At 38.3% G+C, this 20372-nt stretch overlaps 1 protein-coding gene across 5 annotated transcripts in view; it reads left to right on the forward strand.

Annotated features, from left to right (window-relative positions):
* Window positions 1-20372, forward strand: part of Bckdhb (branched chain keto acid dehydrogenase E1 subunit beta) — a 297770-nt gene that overhangs the window by 123285 nt on the left and 154113 nt on the right. For all 5 annotated transcript variants that reach the window (XM_052715541.1, XM_052715561.1, XM_052715572.1 and 2 more), the window contains exon 9: window positions 6557-6643. In XM_052715541.1, the coding sequence (XP_052571501.1) occupies window positions 6557-6643 (87 nt within the window). The remainder of the gene's footprint in view (window positions 1-6556; window positions 6644-20372) is intronic.

Genomic DNA, 20372 nt, shown 5'->3' on the forward strand with positions numbered 1-20372 from the left:
CTTCAGTCTTGGAGGAGTTATTTTGGCAGAAGAAAAAAGAAAATGTTGCGCCTTAGATTTGTATGATGTTTAGGCAAACAGGATGAATGTACTACAATAAAAGACTTTAAAGCCGCACTACATCCATCCATCCCCATACTTACCTGCATATCTAAAAATATCCACGAGTCTAGGACAGTGCCTTTGCCTCATCGTGATCTTTTGTCAAGTGGAAGGAGAAACTTGTGTTTAGCACCAACCCCGTGTTGGTATGTTGGCCATAACTGTGCATTTATAAAAAGGCGCATCAAAACAGAAATGTATTTTGCTCGGAGTAGGAAACAGGCGGGATGGGTTGGCCGTTAGGCTTCTAGGATTAGGACCTTTGGGGGGTTGTTTTCAGGATTCCCTCCCACTACCTTTCTGACAGCAGGACGTCTTCCTAAGAGATTAGAGCATTGTCGGGTTTGGAGTGGGAGTCACTCTGCTCATACATTTAAAATCAACACAATACAGTCTGCTGAACACCCTCAAACTCAACTGCAGCTGTGTGTTACATATTTTGGTTAGAGACAGAATATTGCATAGTGAATTTCATGGTGTTAAATGAGTGAGTTAGCATTTGTGGGAGGAGGTAGAATAGAACTCCTTCCTCAGTAAAAAGGAACATTTCTCAAAAGCAAATGACAAAACAAAAACAAAAATCCAACATAAAAAATTTTATACTTTAATAAGCTATGTATGTCTCCCCAAACAACATTAAATGAGTGTATCAGCTCAGTTGAATGCATAATGTGTCATGCACTATGTTCCGACTCCGGTTTAGTGCATGGTGTGTTAGGTTAGGACAGCTGCAGGGGGTTTGTGAAGTAAATCAGAAATGTTTTTAAGAGGGACGTAGCAATGTATGTTACTTGCGTCCTGGTCTTTGAGGCTTACCCCTATATCCTGGTTTTACGTTTTTATGAAAGGTCCTAGTATTATTGTCAAATGGAAAATTCTGATAATAAACCGAGAAAATAGTACCAGGGGACTTGAAAGCAAGAGAAAGTCCAGCTTGTTGTGGGGACCAGGCAGGGTTGGAGAGATGGGTCTCCAGAAAGGATAGAATGTCTGGTGGCTTAGGGAAAGGCAGAGGTGGAAGAACATGGCTTGTGTTCTCAGAGTAGCCCGCGGCTCACATGCTTTGGGCTGAGAGGGCAATGTAAAAGCCAACTGCAGAGGTAAAGGCCGGCTGGCACCAGCAGGCTTACCGAAAGCATTGTGAAGTAGCTTTTAGAGTCATGGACACTCAAAATTTTGTCAAAGTCGTTTTTCTAAAGTTCTTCGGGATTTCCACTGTGGTTTTCAAAAGAGTGGAGGAGAGTGTGAACCATGGAGAGTGTCTGCACATATCACACCAGTGCGTGGGAGGTGGGGGAGTCCTCTCGTGTCTTCCTCCTGGATATTGTTCAGCGGTCATTGTTTTCTCGCTGTTCCTTTACCTCCTTTCCCACAGGGGCGACAAAGCCGCAGGGATTCAGTTTTTCTCAGTTTACACTACTTTCCTACAATATGAAATATTTGTAGCCCTGCCAGCACTATCTTTGCCAAAATGGACTTTTCAGAACTCTCCCTAGAGCTCTCGACGGCTCTTTTTAATGTTGGTATTTCTCCAGTGGAACACTGGCCAGTGGTCCAGTCATGTGCACCAGGCATGCTGATAAATACTGGTCTCCAGGCATCTAGTGATACATTTGTCAGCCTGTGACTAATTGTGTGTTCCTTTTTTTCCCCCTCTGTGAGATGTGTTTGGCTACTACACATGAAAATGTTTCAAAATACTTACCTAATTCATTCCCATTGATATTTGAAGCTCATCAATACTGTGTCCTTAACAAATTCTAGATTGCGTAATTACCAAGTAACGTGTTCCATAAGTGAAACATGTTGTGACTTTGCCAATCATTGTGATTACTGTTGAAGGCTAGCTTTGGTGTTTCATTTGTGGTCCTCATTTTTATAGTGATAGAAGTTGATAAATTGCCTATCCAGAATATTATATTCTTATTGTATCTTGCCAACTTGAATATCTTGCTCACCTTGGTGCTGGTAAGGATTGAATTGTCTCTAGGGAGAAGTTTTGCTATAGATTTTAAGAAATAACACACACACACACACACGCACACGCACACGCACACGCACACACACACACACGCATGCATGCACACACACTGCTTTCTGAATGCTGGTGTTGTACTTCCAAGCATATGCAAACTTAATGGTCTGCCTGTCTGTATCGTTTTCCCCTGGAATGACAGCTTAATAGTTTTCCCGGTTGGATTGTGTGAAATCTTTAAAGGCTACATTCACTAAAACATATGTCCAGCATTTGGGCAGCCAGCGTCTGCATGACCATTTTCGTGGAGTACAGCTTAGCTCTGCAGCGAGTGGTATCTTGTTGCTCAAGTGACATTAGCCTGCATGTGTGACACACCACAGGGGACCTGTATATAGGTATGAATTTTATGCTTTACTCTAATAGCTAAAAATTGCTTTAAATCAACAGATAAAAAGGTATGTTAAAATTCCATTAATTTGGAGTTTTTCTTCAAATCATTGCAGGATGTGCTAAGGTGTATTTCTAGGTTATCTTAAAATGGATTTTGTAATCGTATGAGTGTACAAAGATGACATGCAATGTCTTTAAACATTTGTTTTCATGGAGTTTGGTCTGACTTGTTTGGAGCGTCTCCTAAATTCAGACCGTTGTGTTAGCTGTCGTATATAGATAGGCTGAGCTTCTCCCCATTCCTACAGATGCTTAGGCTGAGCATAGTAGGTGGGGGAAAGCCATGGATTCCCAAACTAGGGTTCCACCACAACAGGGCATCGTATTTATCTGTGACCTCTCATGTCCCCATTTTGCTTGCCTCTCCTGTGACAGGAGGCTGCCTGTGTCTGGTAAAAGAGCTTGAAATGGTGAGTAACCTTTTGGGGGGCAGCCTTTAAGGTTTTACCAGGCGTGGAACAGAGTCTCCTATTTTTGGAATGTGGAGAAAAACACGGAGAAGCTTTTCTCAGTCCTAATCTTTAATTGGCTGAGCCTGTGCTGGTGGCGTTTGTTGCCTCTGACTCAGCGGAGCCCCTTGTGCCACAGACCATAACCCAGGGGCAGTTTTTAGTGGTAAAAAGTTGAGGAAGCAGGAACTGGAAAATCCAGCCTATGTGATTTTTCCTGGCTTTGATTGGTTTAGCTTTCTTATTGAAACGTTGTTTGAACACTTTAATTTTTTTAAACGGAGAAGTACTTATCTTAGATGGGAACTTGACAACTTAAAACTTTAAGCTTCTCTCTTTTTTTAGAAGAAAAGTATTAGTATTTATGTCTATCATTTTGTATTTTTAAAAAGCTAATAGCAACCACCTTTGGAAAACACCATACTAATTTTAAGGGAGTTCAGGAAAGTACCAATTTTGTAAAGAAATTTCTAGGCAGTTCTACGTTTTAAAGTTTGCCTAGGTGTATGTATGATCATTGAAAATTAAACTTGATTTTAACAGATATTTAATTGAACCACAAATGATAGAATTATGTTTTATAAATTTGGAGTGATCTCAATATTGACTACAATATTAAAAAAGTGAAAATAATAAATGGAGCAGAAAAAACAATTTAGGATCTTAGCAAACTAAAAATGTGAGTGATGAAAAGCATATGCCATACTGAGTTTCTGTTCTGCCTCATGAAATGATTGAACTATAATATTCAGACAATCAAATAGATGGTAATTCCTAGGGAACATGGATGAAAATAGCAGTGTTTCTTCATACATGTAGATGCTTTCCAGGGATCAGAGATAGTTTTAAGCATAAAAAAAAAAGAAACTTGAGTACTTTCCAAATTCAATGAAATAGTGGGCACAAAATCCATGGCTCAGAGCAGGGGCCCTGGTGGTATCTATGATAACTGTGATTCTAATAATGTTTCTGTGTGCCTCTTCTTTGCATGCTCTCTTTTACTTGTAGGAGTGCAAGTGGGCATCTCCACACATCCAAAGTAAAGGCTATGTTCTGTTCCATCTGCCCTCTAGTTCTTGGTGTTTCAGGAATTTCTGGACTTGCTGCTACAGTTCTGATAGCAACATTCTTTATCTGAGAATGACAGCACATTTTTATGTTAAGCACAGACAGAGATATCTGGCTTTACCCTCTCACACCAATGGGCTGTCATTCTGTCTGAGGTCCATTGCTTTGAAGGATGCTTGGCAAGGAGCTTCGTATGGTTTTGCATGAAACCAAGAAGGTGGCAGGTGGAGGCTGGCTTCCAGCGATTTTAATGTGACTGTTTGTTCCTGTGGTCTGTGACCCAAAGGTTTTGAAGGGAATCCTAAGATATTATTTAAAACATTTCTGTTTCTTAGGAGTTTATGAACATAGTGATTTGTCAGTTTAGCATTAATTCATGGGCCTTTCCTTTATTTTCAATTATTTAGACTTACTGAGAATACTTTCAATAACCCAATGACATAAGAGTGTTTGAAATCCCTTGTATGTGCCCCCTTACCTACCGTTTTTCAGGAGAAACAATGATTATGTAGGAGGTATATTTCTAAGAACATATGTGTTTAAAAGGGTATGTGTCTCATCACTTTTCACAAAAATGAGCTATCATCCTTGAAGTTGCTTATTTTTCTAATTGACTTTGGACATCTTTCCGTTTTGTCAATCTTTTCTGTGGCTCCACAGTACTCTATGGTGTGGAGGTGCATTTGTGTAGCCATTTTCTTCCTGAGAGATGCTCAGAAGGTCTTGATTCTGTATATTTGCATATCATGCTGCTTGAACTGTCAGAGCTGAAAACATTTCTCTATATATTCTCTTACATTTCTCCTACATCATAGACATATATGATCTCTGTCTGTCTCTATCTATCTATCTATCTATCTATCTATCTATCTATCTATCTATCTATCCTCTCTCCCTCTCTCTATACATGCATACACACACACACACACACACACACACACACACACACACACATATCCACCTCCCCCCACCTTAGAGTTTTGGCTCTATAGGTTGCTGGAACCATATAGACAATATGCTCTGATTGCTTGCTGGATTTCAATGTTCATTCTAAATGTTGTTATTTGATCTTGAATAGGCCCCAACCTGAGTTATAAAGGACTAGTACATTGTATGGAGTTTTAGGATAAGAGCAGCATGTTTAGGGAAGTCTCTCATTCCGACCTGTTAGACATTAACCTACACCGTCTGGCTTGGGTGCTATTAGCTGCTTCATTGGTTGTGTTATACTGGCAGGGCTCTGTGTTGCAGAGCTTTCAGAGATCTGTCCAGCAAATGGGTTGTTCCAGCTGATTAACCAAGGCAGGAACATCTCTTAGAGGATATTTTAAAAATATATTTGTTTTTATTTTCTCTATTTTAGAATGTTTGTATGCCATCATTTCTAGCCCAGCACATTGAAGTTTAATTGGGATTTTTAAAAATGTCAAATTACGACAGCCATAGAAAGCCAAATGTCAGCTCTTCATATTTTTGTTTTTTTAATGGCGTTCTTACACCTCCTGTTCTTCAGTCACTACTTAATAACTGCCCAGATCTTGAGGCTTACCATCTGCTGACAGAAGCTGCTGTCATTCTCTTTGAATTCTAGACCAGAATTGTCCAGATTGAGTGAGATCTTTTCTTTTAGACATATGTCTTTTGCTTAAAATTCATAAAATAGTAGATTTTTTTTTAAAGAGAAGTAATAACATTGGTAGCAATTTAGAAAAGAATTTACTCTTCTCCGCTAATATGGTTTAATGTATTTGAGGCAGTAACTTGTAAATTTTAGTAGTTTTCCCCCCCAACACAGCCGGCATTCTGCTGTGACATTGTAGCCACACCTTTTGATTTATGTTCGTACCTGGTCTATCATGCCCATTGTAAGCCACCGAGATTATGTCATTATGACCCTTTTCATGTTGATGTGGCACTGGGGTCATTAACCAGATTTTAGTGCCCGTTATGAAGACGGTCGTAACCCCTCATTTCCAGAGTGACTTCTTACTGGCAAGTCTCTCAAGGATGTACTGGCTCCTCTTTTTCCTTCACAATGGTGTTTTCATACTGTTTTGGTGTTTTCCCTTTTCTGCAACCAATATTTCTTAAGACTATTGTTGTATATGGACTTACATGTCATATGCCCCCAACCCAAAAAGCATTTCGAGTCTTAAGTAAAAAGATGGAAAAATCAGACCAAGATATGGACATATGAAACAGTTATTCACTTATAACAAAAAAAAATCCTATAAAATAGGCATGAGTTTTAAATTATATACTATATGGAGTTATAAATCTCATTTTTCTTTCATGCTAAGATTATAAGCTACATTAAAATTTCTTGACAGTACGAAAATCCACCCAATTTTCTGAAAGCCATTTGTAATAACTTACTAAACATAAGATCAGCTTACTGCTTTTTATTTACGGAATTTAAGCAGTTTGTTTTTTATTAGCAAATGAAAACGCCATCATATGCTTAAAATATGTATTCTCTTCAACATCAGGTTCCCCTTTTCTCTTTCAGTCTGTGATCAAGACGGGGCGACTGCTGATCAGTCACGAGGCTCCCTTGACCGGCGGCTTTGCGTCGGAGATCAGCTCCACAGTCCAGGTAGAGTAACACAGCGCCGACCGAACACTTGTGCGGTTGTGCGTGTCTGCTCTGGAAGGAAAGATTGCTTATCGCCAAATTCTGAAATATGAACTTTTGGAATATGTACATTTCCCGTTGAGACTGTACTGTCCTTCAGCTAAGGGTGTAATTATATCCCCACAGAAGAAAATTTAAATTAATCAAAGTGGAAAAATCCTTTATGGAAGAATAAAAATGAGATGAATAAAATAAGCTGTGTTTGCTACCTTAATGGGGAAAGGGAACTCTTTTTACATATCAACCTAATCATCCCCTTGTAATAAAACTTAGTATTGTTATGAAGTAGGTTGGTTATGAAATTCATCTTAGAAATTTATAGTATTCACCCTTAAATCTGTCAAAAGTAGCTAATTTCAAAAAATATTTATCAGTTTAATTAGTAATCAGTGTGTGGAACTTGAGAAATAAACACTTTCATTTTTAAAATGTTCACATAAGATACTGTGTAATGTGGAAAGTCCCATAGACTTCTTTTCAAGTGAATTTTACTTAAACTTTTTTTATTCATACATGTGTCATAAATATGTACAATGCGAAAGAATTTTATTTTTTAAATTTAAAAATTAAGTAATCAAAATATAAATTACATGCATTTTAAACTCAGAATATCTTTAAATTTTGTAAATGCTTTTCTTCTGTTTTCTGATACCATGATTCTTTAATTATTAAAATACATCTAGTAGAACATGCACAAGTATGGGGTTAATGGTTTCATAGACGTTACAGTGAAAGAACCATGTTGTAAATTAATTTTAAATTTTTAATCAGCAAATGACTTTTTCCAGTAAAATAGTTCATGTGCTAGTTAGTTATATTACATAGACTTTTTAAAATAATAGTATGAAACAGATTTGAACAAAATATTTTAAAAACTAAATCTAAATAATTATATTCAATGAAAATAAAACTGTACATCATCTATACAGTTATATGAAAGGTTGAAAAAAGTGACTTTTTGAGGTTGGTCAGTGTTTTGTTTTTCTGTTTACTCAATACCGTTTAAGTATCACGAATACTTGGTTTGCATTATACACTAATTATTGAGTAATATAATGTACCAAATCTTTTAAGAATGAGGCTGCAGGAATAATCACTGTAATACCAAGATGTTGTTTCAAGCCAGAGGCAGAATTGGCAAAAGAAACTGCATTTTCTGACTCCTGATAACTCTGTAGTAGTGTACTGCAGCCTCCAGGAGCGGAACATTTGCTGTGGATAGGAACCCTGACAAACCCACTGCTTGCATAATCTCATGGCTTATCCCAAATGTCATTTGCATATAATTGTACAAGGAAAACTAGTAGAAGGTAGTTGGACTTGGAATTTGTATCTCTTTATAAAAATTTCTTCCCCCCCGAGCTTGCTTTTAAAATGTGATCTCTATTGGTAGGCTGCTGTAGAGTCTAATACAGTTTTCAGACTGGAATGGATTTAGAAAGATGATCTAATCTAGTGTCTCTTATGTGGACTCATGTTTATGGAAAAATGACTCTCCAGCCCCAAGAATACATTAGCAAATCCTCATTTCAGAACACAGGGTTAGGAGTTTAAACACTGCCATTGCAGCTTGCCAGGACCAAAGATCACAAAGAGTGTGCCACAGTCAGGTCCTGAAACTGTGAGATGATTTATGGTATTAGAAGTTGACAGAGAGATTACCCACTGTGTAATTGTATTTGTACCATAGCATGAATGCAGCAAGGCAAGGCAGCTTGTACCACGCCCCGGTGCCCACAGATCGACCGTAGCTCCTTAGGTGTTCACCTGAAACAATAGCCTCAACTGGTTCCCTTTTTAACCAGATTCTTGTTTGTTACTAAAATGCTGTGACTGACAGCCTTGTAAAGACGGGAAAGATCTTGAACCAGCCCAGGAATTTTGAGTCAATGCTCAGAGAATAAATATGCAATCTTTTCTGAGAGTCCTTCAGCCCCAAGAGGAACATAGAAATTTTGAATTCATTATAAAATTGTCTGCTTCAGAAGAGAAATCATTCAACTAGTGAAGTACCAGGTGAATTAGGTAATATTGTAAAATTTGTAGGGGGTTTGTAGTTAACGTTTTGGGTAATTATAATTTTGTTTTGTCTTAATTCAAGCCTTATTTGCATAAACCCAGAATACAGAAAGTGAATCTAAATAAATCTTAATGAGTGTGTTTGCCTTTTATTGCTTTTTCCTACTGGTTAAAAAAAAAAAAAAAAAAGGAAGCTGGAGATGTGAGCTTTTTCCTTTTTAGAAGTAATGTTTAAAAATAAGTCGAAGTGATTTCAGCAATTGCTTTATGCATGTGTCCAGCTAAGTGAGGTGGACGCTCTTCAGCCTCCCGCCAGTGAAACCTGGATCAGGTTGCCAGTGCTGTGGGTTGTTTTCAATGAAGTCCCTGAAGTGAGTTATAGTTGCTTTCACCACTTGGAGTGATTCATACTTCTGCATTTCTTTTTGATGTGTGGACCTTGTAAGGTTAGAAAAGATAAAATAGGGATATGGTGTTCAAAGTCAACTTTCTGGGCAGAAGACAAAGGAAATGTCCGAGGAAAAGGTTTTCATTGTCGCTGGGGGAAGCAGCTTGAAACTGTAGATGAGAATGTGCTCTGGACTTGGTCACTCCTCACTAAAATATCCGGTTTTCATTGTATCAAAGAATCCTGAGTTTTATATGAAATGTTTAAGTTATAGCATTGCAACCCACATGTTATTGTTTGGAACACACATGGCAGCTTTTTATAAACTCTTGGCTAATTCTTTAAAATTGCTTATAAAATAATGTCTTAAGAGAATAGTTATAAAACAGTAAAATTACTGTTTTTAAATACACGAAACTCTGAAAATTCTTGGAAATCTGAAAATGTTTCACTTATATTTTAAATTATTACTCATAGTCAAAGTAAAAAAACACTGAGATTTGAGCACCATACAAAAAATAGCTTTTTAAGTTTTATATTATTTTATATTATTAGAAGCATCAGAGTGTGCTACAAAACACCTTGACAATAATAGCATGGTATTGTTGGCATTACTGTGGAAAGATTATTTTTAGTTATAGCAATAAAATATGAGAAGAATGAGTATAAAATATAGTCCTAATTTATTTACATAACTTTAATTTACAGCAGATGGCTCTTTGATCAGGCGAGACATTTAGAGTACACATCTCACTCTTCAGAGCTGTTTCTTCTTTCTCATACAGCCCCTTATATTATTATTAACATTACTGTAAATAGTTTTATTGTGAAATAATGCTAAATTCACCAGAGAAATGACTACCTTATGTTGAGTCTGTAGAAATCATTCACACATTTATTAATAGCCCCTTCTAAAATTTCTGTGTATTGAGAAATACTGATAAGAATGAAAGGAAAATATTTAATCAAGAACATCAGATTAAATTTGGACGTGAAGGGGGAGGCAGAAGCAGCTGAGGTCTGGTATGTTTGCCCCCCACTGGGAGCGATTTCGTGGTCCTTCCCTCAAAGCATCCCTGTCTCTCCCCATCCAATTCTACATTTCCATCTGTTCTCACTTTGGGGTGCGGGAACGTTTTCGCCCTCTCCTTTCATTTGACACACGCTGAAACTTGAGGTCCTGGAGATCTTACATTTGAACCCTGGCGTGTGAAGAAGGGCAAAGACTATAGATTTTAAAGTAATTCCTTGACCTCCTCATTGTGGCGTTGAGCCACAATTTCATTGTTTTCAGAAAATGAGTTTTGTATTGTGTTTGTTCCTCAGCTTCGTATCACCACAGATCTTTCAAAAACAGTATCTTTACTGTACAAAAGAAGCATTAACTTCGTCCCTTTTAATTCCCCCCAAATTAAGTTGTTTTATGTAATTGTGAATCTGGTGCCCGACACAGTAATTACACATCCAAATGTTAAGACCAAACAGTCGGAGGCACTTTCACAGCTTTAGATACATAGTGTGATTCCTGTAAACCTTCTGGAAACCAACCTTTATTAGTTTCCCGCACATTCCCATAATGACAAATCTCCAACTCTGGTATAATTGTGTGATAATAAAAAATAGTTCCCCCCCCTCTGGATTCAATATTCAATAAGAGCGCCAAAAATTTTAGGGATTGTGGTTGCTTAGAGGGTTCTTTCCTTTTTTTTCCTTCTTTTTTAAACACATGGAAGCAATAACTCTGCAATAGAGAGTCCAACTGGAGAGGAGATGGTAACTTTCCATACCATCGTTTTATCCTTTCTGTGCGGTCTCCTTGCTGAGAATAAGAACTGAGAAGTCACACACACACACACACACACACACACACACACACACACACACACACACAGAGTTTGTAAGGTGATCGGGTTCTGATAGCTTGAGAGGATTTTTATAGAGCCCGCGTGAATCATTGTGTAAAAGGAAAGTTTCATAGCTTTTAACAGAAGGAATTTTGCCTTTCTTACTGTTTCACGTTAGAAAGGTTGATCTGGCGATTTTTTTTCCTTATGAAACCATTACTACCAAATATATAAATACTGTATTTAAGCATGTGAGTATGAAAGAGAAGACAGGTTCTAAATGATTCTGAGTTTTTGCCACTGTGGTAAATATGTCTATCATGTTGATCAATTAAGAGTCATCAAGATTTACTAATTTGATAAATAGTTTATTACAACTTTGCCATCTCAATTAAAAACAAAGTGTTTATTACCGACATGTCAGCAACAGGTGAAGAAGCAGTCACGGGAACTGTACCTCTCTGCTAAAAGATGGAGCCAGAGCATCATCATGAAAGCTGGTCAGCATATAGTGTTTGACTGTGAGCTGGTCTCTGGTTTTGTTTCTTGTTTTTTTAAATTACATATATGACATGTATTCATACCATATCTCATATATATATATATATAAATTCTAAAATATAAATTAAAAGTGTGCTGGGGAACAGAAAATGAAAATAGAAAATGTATATATTATATGTAAAAATAAGGACCCTTCAAAATTCCAGCCACAAGAACTGTGCTGAAACAGCTGCTCATCCCACAGCCTTAGACGTTGTCTACCTTCTCCCAGACAGAGGGGGCTGCAGCCAAGCCTAGCTTCCCCTGGATGCTTCTTATGTAGATGTCACAGACACGAAGTGATTGTATTAAGATGTCAGACATTTAGAATGTGATTAGGTCATGAGGGTCGTCCCTCATGAATGGGATTGGTGACCCTCAGAGGCTGGCCAATTCATCCATCCATCACACGTGGATACAACCAGAAGGTAGTTCTCAGAGAAGCAGAAATAGGAACTTGAGCTGGACTTTGTAAGGAGGAGTTTTGCACAGAAGCCTGTCGAGTACTTTCTGTGAAGGCTCCTGTGGCCACACACAGCGGTCACATCCGAATCTGGCCAGGTTGTGCCCTGGACTGGCCTGCTCATGAGTATCTGGAGTGAAGTCCCTATTGCACCGTGGCCCATTTCTCCCTCTTTGTCTTCTGAGTGCTCAGTCTCCACCACCTGCCTTCCCTGCCCTCACTCTGTGTGGGGGGAGTGGGGGGTGGGGTGGGGGGCAGTCTTAGTATTTTGCATGGCTGTTCTTGGAACCTTCTGCTCTGACCTACTTACTGTTGAGCTTTAGACATAAAATTCCTTTTCCTTGCTAATTTTTTGAGGTGATACAAAATATAATAAAATGATTCATATGGAAGGATTTAAACAGGCAACAGTAAGAATAGAGAGCAGTGAAAGTGGGGTGTTTGTTAGCTTATGGAAATCAGCTGTTCTCAGTGTGAGCACTTACTTCCCGAAGCTTTCTTGTGGACTTTTTACTTGTCTCCAGCCTCTCAACCTTTATCACATTCTGCTCTTTATTTTTTCACATCAATTTGCCCCCCACCCCTGTTTAAAAACCTCTAAGGATGCTCTTTTATTGCAGCACTAAGTTGCTTGTGCAAGACCTTGATTGCCTAAAACGGTGTGTCCAGTTAAGTTTCTTGCATTTTTGTGTGACCCCCATGTGTTGGGTGCACTGACCATTTCTTGAGTGATAATTTATTCTTGTAACTGTTTTTTTTTTACTCAGTACTTTAGGCAATGCCTTAACAATATGAGAAATGGAGTCCTTGCATTAGTCACTTTGAATTTATTAAAAGGAATAGGTGATAAACAGTGATCCAGTATAGAATATAATACGACATAGTCAACCAGAGTATTGTGAGATTGTAAAATCTTTGACTGTGTCATTGATATGTGGCAGCTAATGTTGCCTGGGGATAAACATGACCCTGGAAATGAAGGTGGATTCAGTCTGGGTAGAAGGGGATACAATTCTAGGAATATGCATGGTTTTGGTTTGGTTAGAGTACAGTCAGAAAGGCTGTAGCATGAGGTAAGGGTTGACAAGTAGGATTTAGAACCCAAAGGAAAACGCAATATTAAAGAAGTTGTCTTTGTCTGGAAGAAATCACAGAACTGAGCCTGATCACCTGGATATCAATTCCAATTTTCCCATATAATATTCTTAAAATACACTTTATAAACCCCTTGGCAAATAGGAAATAGTAGGAAGTAAACAATAGTGCTTGTTATTATCATGTAAAACAGTGGCATATAATGAAAGGATTTTAAGCAGGGAGCTCACAGATGGATTTTCCAGTTAGAAAGGTTAGGCTGGGAGATTCATTAAAAAAAAACTACCTCCATAATCTAATTGAGGGAGTTGGGAGCCTTCAAACCAACAATTTAGAGGTAGGATTGGCAAGAAGGGGCTTTAGAGAGTAGGAGACTGAATTTGAAAGAAAGACTTGACTCAAGAGAAGAGTGTGGGGCAAGGACTGAAGAAGTTGGTGGAATGTCTGGGAGTCAAAAGAAAATGCACACTAGGTTTATGGAGGGGGCGTGGCTCCACTGAGATCAAAATACCGCCGGAAAGAGTGGTCAGCATGCGAGCGAAGACTTGAAAGCACAAGCACAGATTACTGCTTGAATGGGGAGAGTGGTGAGGTGCATCACTCCCTCTTACCTGGTTTCTACCCTTCTCTTCATTATGTGCTTCATATACTAATGCCCTCAAAGCTCAGTAGTAGTCATGCTGGGGATTTTATTACTGGATATTGCTGTAGTTATTTTACCTAAAATGTTATTGTAAATCTCACTGTAGACAGCTTGTAAGTCAAGCTTTGTCAAAGGTATTCATATAGAGGGAAGAAATTATACTGTGACGGTGCCATTTGTGATTTTAGGCATCCACTGGAAGATTTAGAACATTCTGTGTGGATAAGGAAGGATCACTGTGGTTAGAAATAGGCTTGATCCTGTGACGCTATTTGCTTAGCAAAGAATGCTGTTGTTTTGGTTTAAATCTTCCCTGGCAACCAACCACATTAACTTCCCATCTTCACTGCCTCTCTACTTCCCTGCTGGCTCATGGAGTCAAAGTTTTAATATTTCTCAGATCTGTCTTCCTTTTGTATTCCCCCAATAAATCCTAAGTGACCCCAAGAAAACTGTAAAACCTAAAAGAAAAACATGGAAAATAACAGCCATTAAGGTGAGAATTTTCTAAGAAAACACAATAGCTTCCTGCTTTTCCCATGTTCAGTATAGTGTTGACCACTGGTCTGTCATAATTAGCCTTGTTATATTGGGGCATATGCCTTTTGTTTCTAGTATCTTTAGAGCTTTTATGTTAAAGTCATGTTGAATTTTGTCAAAGGCTTTTTCTGCATCAGTTGGGACAATATTGTGATGCATGTGCCTGGTTCTGGATATATGGTGTATTATTTTGATCAATTCGGATATGTTGAACCATCTGTACATCCTTCCTTGGAATGAAGCCAATTTGATCCTAATTTATGATCTTAGTCACATGTCGTTGAGTTTATGGGTGCCAAGCTTCCTGAGTTTAGAAGAGGGAGCCTCTTGCTCAGAGCCACGTAGGGCTTTAAGCAAATACTCAGTAAATGATTTAAATGAACTGTTTGTGCCACAGCATCACTCTTGGCAATTTATTTGAAGGTGAGCAATATTCTTGCTGGTTTATGTTGCACATAAAAATTCCTGTTAGAAAAACTGGCAGGTGAATTGCTTATTTCTACATCACCACTCCATTGAACAGAAATTCACTGTGGTTTGTGTTTGTAAACTCGGGAGTGGAGACTGACATTATGTGCTGCTGTGCTTCACCTTCCTGCACTGTGACCTTTCAACAGGTTCTTTTGAATAAACTGCAGGAGCTTTTTTTCTTCTCTTTCTCCAGGGAGTCTAAGGAAGACGTTTGTATTCATGTGTTTATCATTGAAATTTCAGAGGCTAGTAAAATCGGTTATCTGAAGGGAGTCATTCCTTTATGTCATTAGTTACAGTGACTTTTATAAATCAGTACCTTTAAATAGTTCTTTTAATACCCAAAGATATATATATATATATATATATATATATATATATATATATATATATGAAGGAATTAAGAAGAGAGCCTCCATGTAATGCAGGCCAGAAAGCGGAAAGGGGAAAAGCTGCTGCTCTACTGTTTTGTTTTGTTTTTCCATTTTTCACCTTTTACTTCATCCAGGGCCCCAGGCCACTGGACAGGACTGCTCACCATTGCTCTTCCCACCACAGTTAACCGGCATATGTCCTCTCAGATATCCCTGGGTGTGTCTCATCATCTCTTAGGTGATTCTAAACCTAGTCAAATTGGTATCGAATAATTTCTTACATTTTTATACATATTAAATATAAAGCTTCATTTAAAATATTTCCAAATAGGCAAGAGAGTTGGTTTATCACTGAAGGTCACTTGTTGCTCTTGAAAAAGACTTGGGTTTGGTTCTGAGCACCCACATGATGGTTCACAACCATCCATAACTCTAAATCCAGGATACCCTCTTCTGACCTCTTCGGACACCAGCCATGTATGTGATGCACATTGTAGGCAAAACACTCATATACATAAAACAAAATAAATAAGTCTAAAAATATTATCCAAACTATAGTAAGTTCATGTAAAATTTTGTAAATGATAGACCTCAGAGGATGTATCCACATGATCTGGCCAGTTTGGTTGTCTACCTTGCACAACATGTTAGGTAAAATCGGAGTAGCATGGTAAATTCTCCAAGCTCTGCTAGGCATGGGTTGCCAGCCTTGCACGCATACTTCTTGTTCAGGCTGGCTGTGCTTCCCGAGGACACAGCTAATTTTCTCAGTTTGTCCTGCCTCTCACTAGACAGTAATGTTTGTGATGTTGAGAGATCATTTTAGTCTGGTACTTTTATTCAACTCATAGCTCAAAGTATTCCATGTATATTGTAAGGGCCATCATCTCCTTTCATGAGGGAGTTCATGCTCACCAGAAATATGGTTGTTTAAATTAGAGATTAACTACTGCTAATGAATTCCCTCCTAAACTTTTAAAACTTAAATCAGTACTTACTGCAAAAAAACAAAAAACACAAGCAGTTGAAAATGAAGGCTATAAACATAAGCCAAAATGGCTTATTATTGTTTTGATTTTCAGTACTAATGCAGATATTCCAAATGGTATTTTTATATGCAGAAATGTCTGAAAAATTGCATTGAGAAATATTGAATGCTTTGATTATTCTCTTTCAAGTTAGATAGACTTGATTTTATTTCTTGATCCATTTTAGAGTAGTGCTTTTCCAATTTACATCCTTTTGGGGGAATTGGGTACCGATATTAGCTATTTAAAGTGGCTTCATGTCCCAGGGGGCACAAGATATCTCTAACTGTCTTGATCAAAATTACTAGTTAAAAAGTATAATTCAGGGCTAGGGACATGGCTCAGTAGGCAAAGGCTCTTGCCACACAAACCTGGTGATCTGCTTTTTATCCTGGAACCGACCTAGAGGAGGAGAAAACTGACTTCGCAGAGTTATTCTCTCCCTTCTCCCCTCCATATGTGAGCTGTGATGTTCACAAATAATACATTTAATTTTTTTTTAAATAAAGAAATTAAAAGGTATAACAGACTTCCCCCTCATCCCTCCCTCCAGACAGGGTCTCTCTGTGGAGTCCTGGCTGTCCTGGAACTCACTCTATAGACCAGGCTGGTTTCGAACTCACCACTGCCCAGACTATTTTTAAAGGTGTTCAGTATCTTTCTGTTTAAAGAATGCTCTGTATGACTCACATTTCCAGACCCACGTCTGAAGCATCCGTAGTCGTGATGAGGCCACTCTTTGAAACAAGTAATGGCTACTCTGTTTTGATAGGGTTACATTTCTCTTACCACTCCATTTCTTTTCTGGATCAGTTTTAAATCCCCAGCTGGTGGCTTTGATAGTATAACATACTCTCCTGTCTTGGTCTTTGCTGAACTGGCTTCAACTTTCTGATTGTCCTTAAATCATTTTTCCCTTTTGTTCTGATTACTCTTTACTTTTTATCTGAGTACTTTTAATCAGCAGTTAAAGAAACTGAAATGTAGCTTTGTCTTTCATTTCTTAACAGTCTCCTGCCTCTGCATTCAACCTCCAAATTTGTACTCTTTATTTTTTTTTTAACCATGTACTTTTCTGGGCATAGGTTTCTACCTAAGTGTGCATAGCAGACCATCTTGAGTGTATTTTGTGACTAATATTCCAACATCAAATAATCCTATATATTTTATTAAAACCACCTTTCAGGCAGCAGATCCAAAAAACAGTTCAAGTACATTAAAATAAGTACTGAACATATGTTGATACAATATTATGGAATATCGAGTATGACGGAATGTTTAATTATGCAGGCAGCTAATAACTTAATAAATTAAATGCAATATTTGTTTTAGCAAGACCTACATAGCTCAACAAAATAGGACCCAGGTTGACCAGTGTTTAAATTGAGTCTTGGGACCAGCAGCACACAGGTGTTAGCCTCCTTCCATGAAGGATGCCACACAGGCATCCCTTAGGCTGTTCAAAGAACCCCATCTTTTGTGTTTTCCTTCCTGCTTTGCTGCCTTCTCACCTTTCCAGACCCATCTCTTCCTTCTGCCTTTCTTGACAGTTTTTCCATGCCAGCGTTAGCAAACAGGGGAGTCTTTGTAGAGAATTCATAGTTCGTTGTCACCACAGGTAGACTAAGCATCATTGAGGAGTAGTTTGTACTTAGGAGAGCTTTCTGTACTCCAGTAGGCCAGAAATAGAAGTCCCTTGTGGTGCTGGATAGAAGTTAAGGAATAAGGTGGGATATAGGCAATCCCTTGTCTGTGTGGTTGGTCACAGATGGTTCTTACAACAATATGCAAACATATCATTTGAATAGCACTTTTAAAAGTTGATTTTCCATCTGTAGGAGTGATGTATGTGATAAGGCAGGGTGATTCTCCCTACATCTTCTTTCGTCATAAAGAACATGTGAGTTAACTCTTTGCTGGTGATTTTCTCAAACAGGTATGATTGAGAGGGTGGATATATGACTTTATCTATGCTGTTAATTTTCTCTGAGGATATCATAGCTAATGCTGTTAGAGAATGATTTCCTAATGCCAAACCCAACAGCGTCAGCGCAACACATGGTTAAGAGAAACATTATTCTCCAAATATGAAATGGAGAAAAAAAGTACCGGACAGGGATCCATAAAACATTTTAAAATAAGTTCTCATAAGACTGAGCTAAATTACAACTTGCCACCTAATACAATGCCCTTTTAGAAAAGCCCTCAATTTGAAATGCCGGTTGCCCTATTTGAAGAAACTTCCTAAGTACTTGCCCGGTCATTTGGTGTGACGTTTCTAAGCACGTATGTTGTTACTCAAGATTAGGGAAAGCATTATTTGTTCATTGTCAAGGAATCATTGTGTTAATGCAGTAATTATGCAGGATAGATCATTATCTCATTGAAAACCAAGGCTTGGCTCACTGATAGAATAGTGGCTCTTGGCTTTCCGTGTTGTCTGTGAGGATGGGAGAGGACAGGAGTCTGTTATGCTCCTGGGCTTAGGGGAAGCCTAGATAGGCACATACAGTGAAGGGCAGTTTGTCTGAAAGTCTGTTGTTAGGACTGCGGAACTATCAGTTTCTCTACCATCTATAGCGTTTAAATATTTCGTGGATAATAGATCTTCATTACTAGTGAAAGTTTCTGTTAGTGTGATTGTGTGTGTGTGATTGTGTGTGTGTGTGTGTGTGTGTGTGTGTGTGTGTGTGTGTGTGTGTGTGTGTGTGTGACAAGTGAAATACAATCATCCCTAATGTACTTCACTTATTAGCTCATTTCCTTGCTGCTGGGACAGAATACCTGACATAAACATCTTAGGAGGGAGGTCTTCTTCTGCCTCGTGTTTTCAAAGAGTTTAGTCCATAGTGGGAGGGCATTGTGGAACAGAACAGTTCATATTGTGGTGGCCGGAATAGAGAAAAAGGGGAACACAGGGAGAAGCCAGATGTACTCCTCAAGGACACCCCTCCAGCAGCCTATATTCTACTACAAAACCCCGCCTCCTATCTTTCACCACCATTCTTTATGTCATAGGTCTTTTGTCTTGGGTTCTTAGGCATTAAGAGGTCCAAATTTAACATAATATTATAATTTATTAAGGGCCGAATCCAATTTTGTTTTTTTGTGTGTGTTAGGAACCCCCATGATCTAATTGCATCTGGAGACATCATTACAGATACACCTAATATATACACACAGATATTAGAAAGCTGTCTTTCCTCATAATTAAGCATTTCTGAATCCCAGGAAGTTGATGATGAAAATTAACTATCACGTTTATCTTCTAGATATTTGCAAGGCAAGCATTTCAAGTATAGCTTTGTTATCATTGCATTGGTTTTCATGAGCCTTTCTTTAGTTGAGACGCAGCTGCTGTCTATCCTAAGGTCCTTTATTGAAGGAGAGATGCTCAGATGCTCACTGAGTAACTACAGAGTCCCAGCTTCTGTGTCAGGGAGATGAGCTGAAGGCCGCAGAGAAACTGCACCTGTTGCTTCCTTCAATACAGGTACTGAACATGGTGTTTGCATTTCCAGGGAGCTCCTAAATTTTTGTATATCTTCCTGACCAGGTATGGGAACATAGAGGACTTGACTGGTAGTGGAATAATGATGATCCTTTACTTCATTTCCCGAACTAGAAAAGCCAACACAAATCAGGGTTCATTCATACAAACGGGGTTGTGTACGTATCCCCTTAAACTACTTTATGGAAGATGCCACCTTCCACATTGTGCCCTTACATTTTATGCAAAAGGTCCAGGATGATGAAGGTAGGGCTAAATAGCAATTTTTGTAAATCACATTTGGGCCTCTTAATGCCCAAGACCCTGAGACATGTGACCAATGACGTCCATGCTAGATTTGGTCTCAGTGGTCACTTCTTATAAATGTGATGTAGATGAAATTTGCACTGGATTCTTATTCTGGAAATGAGTGTCTGCTTCTTCACATCCATATGCTTAGCAGCAACTCCTGGGAGTCACAGAGTAGCTTGTTTGTTGTAATGGAAGCTGAGTGATCCTTAATAGTTTCAGAACATCAATATTTCCTATGTGTTTAAACTAACGTATTTTTCTCTCTTAGATTGGGTATATAGTAGCTAGTATTATGCACAAAATGAAGATAAAAATATATTCATATGACTTAATATACCTTTAACTTTTTAATAATGTTACAAATCAGTGCTTGTAAAAAAAATGAACCATTAGTAGTTACTTTCTCTTTTTATTAGGCTGGGTTTTTTTTAAATAATTGCTGTGAGGGCAGACCGCATTGTTCTCCCATGGCAAATCAAAGCT

The sequence above is a fragment of the Peromyscus californicus genome, unplaced genomic scaffold (assembly GCF_007827085.1).
Source record: "Peromyscus californicus insignis strain IS unplaced genomic scaffold, ASM782708v3 Scaffold_11__1_contigs__length_118956290, whole genome shotgun sequence".
In the NCBI taxonomy this organism is placed as follows: domain Eukaryota; kingdom Metazoa; phylum Chordata; class Mammalia; order Rodentia; family Cricetidae; genus Peromyscus; species Peromyscus californicus.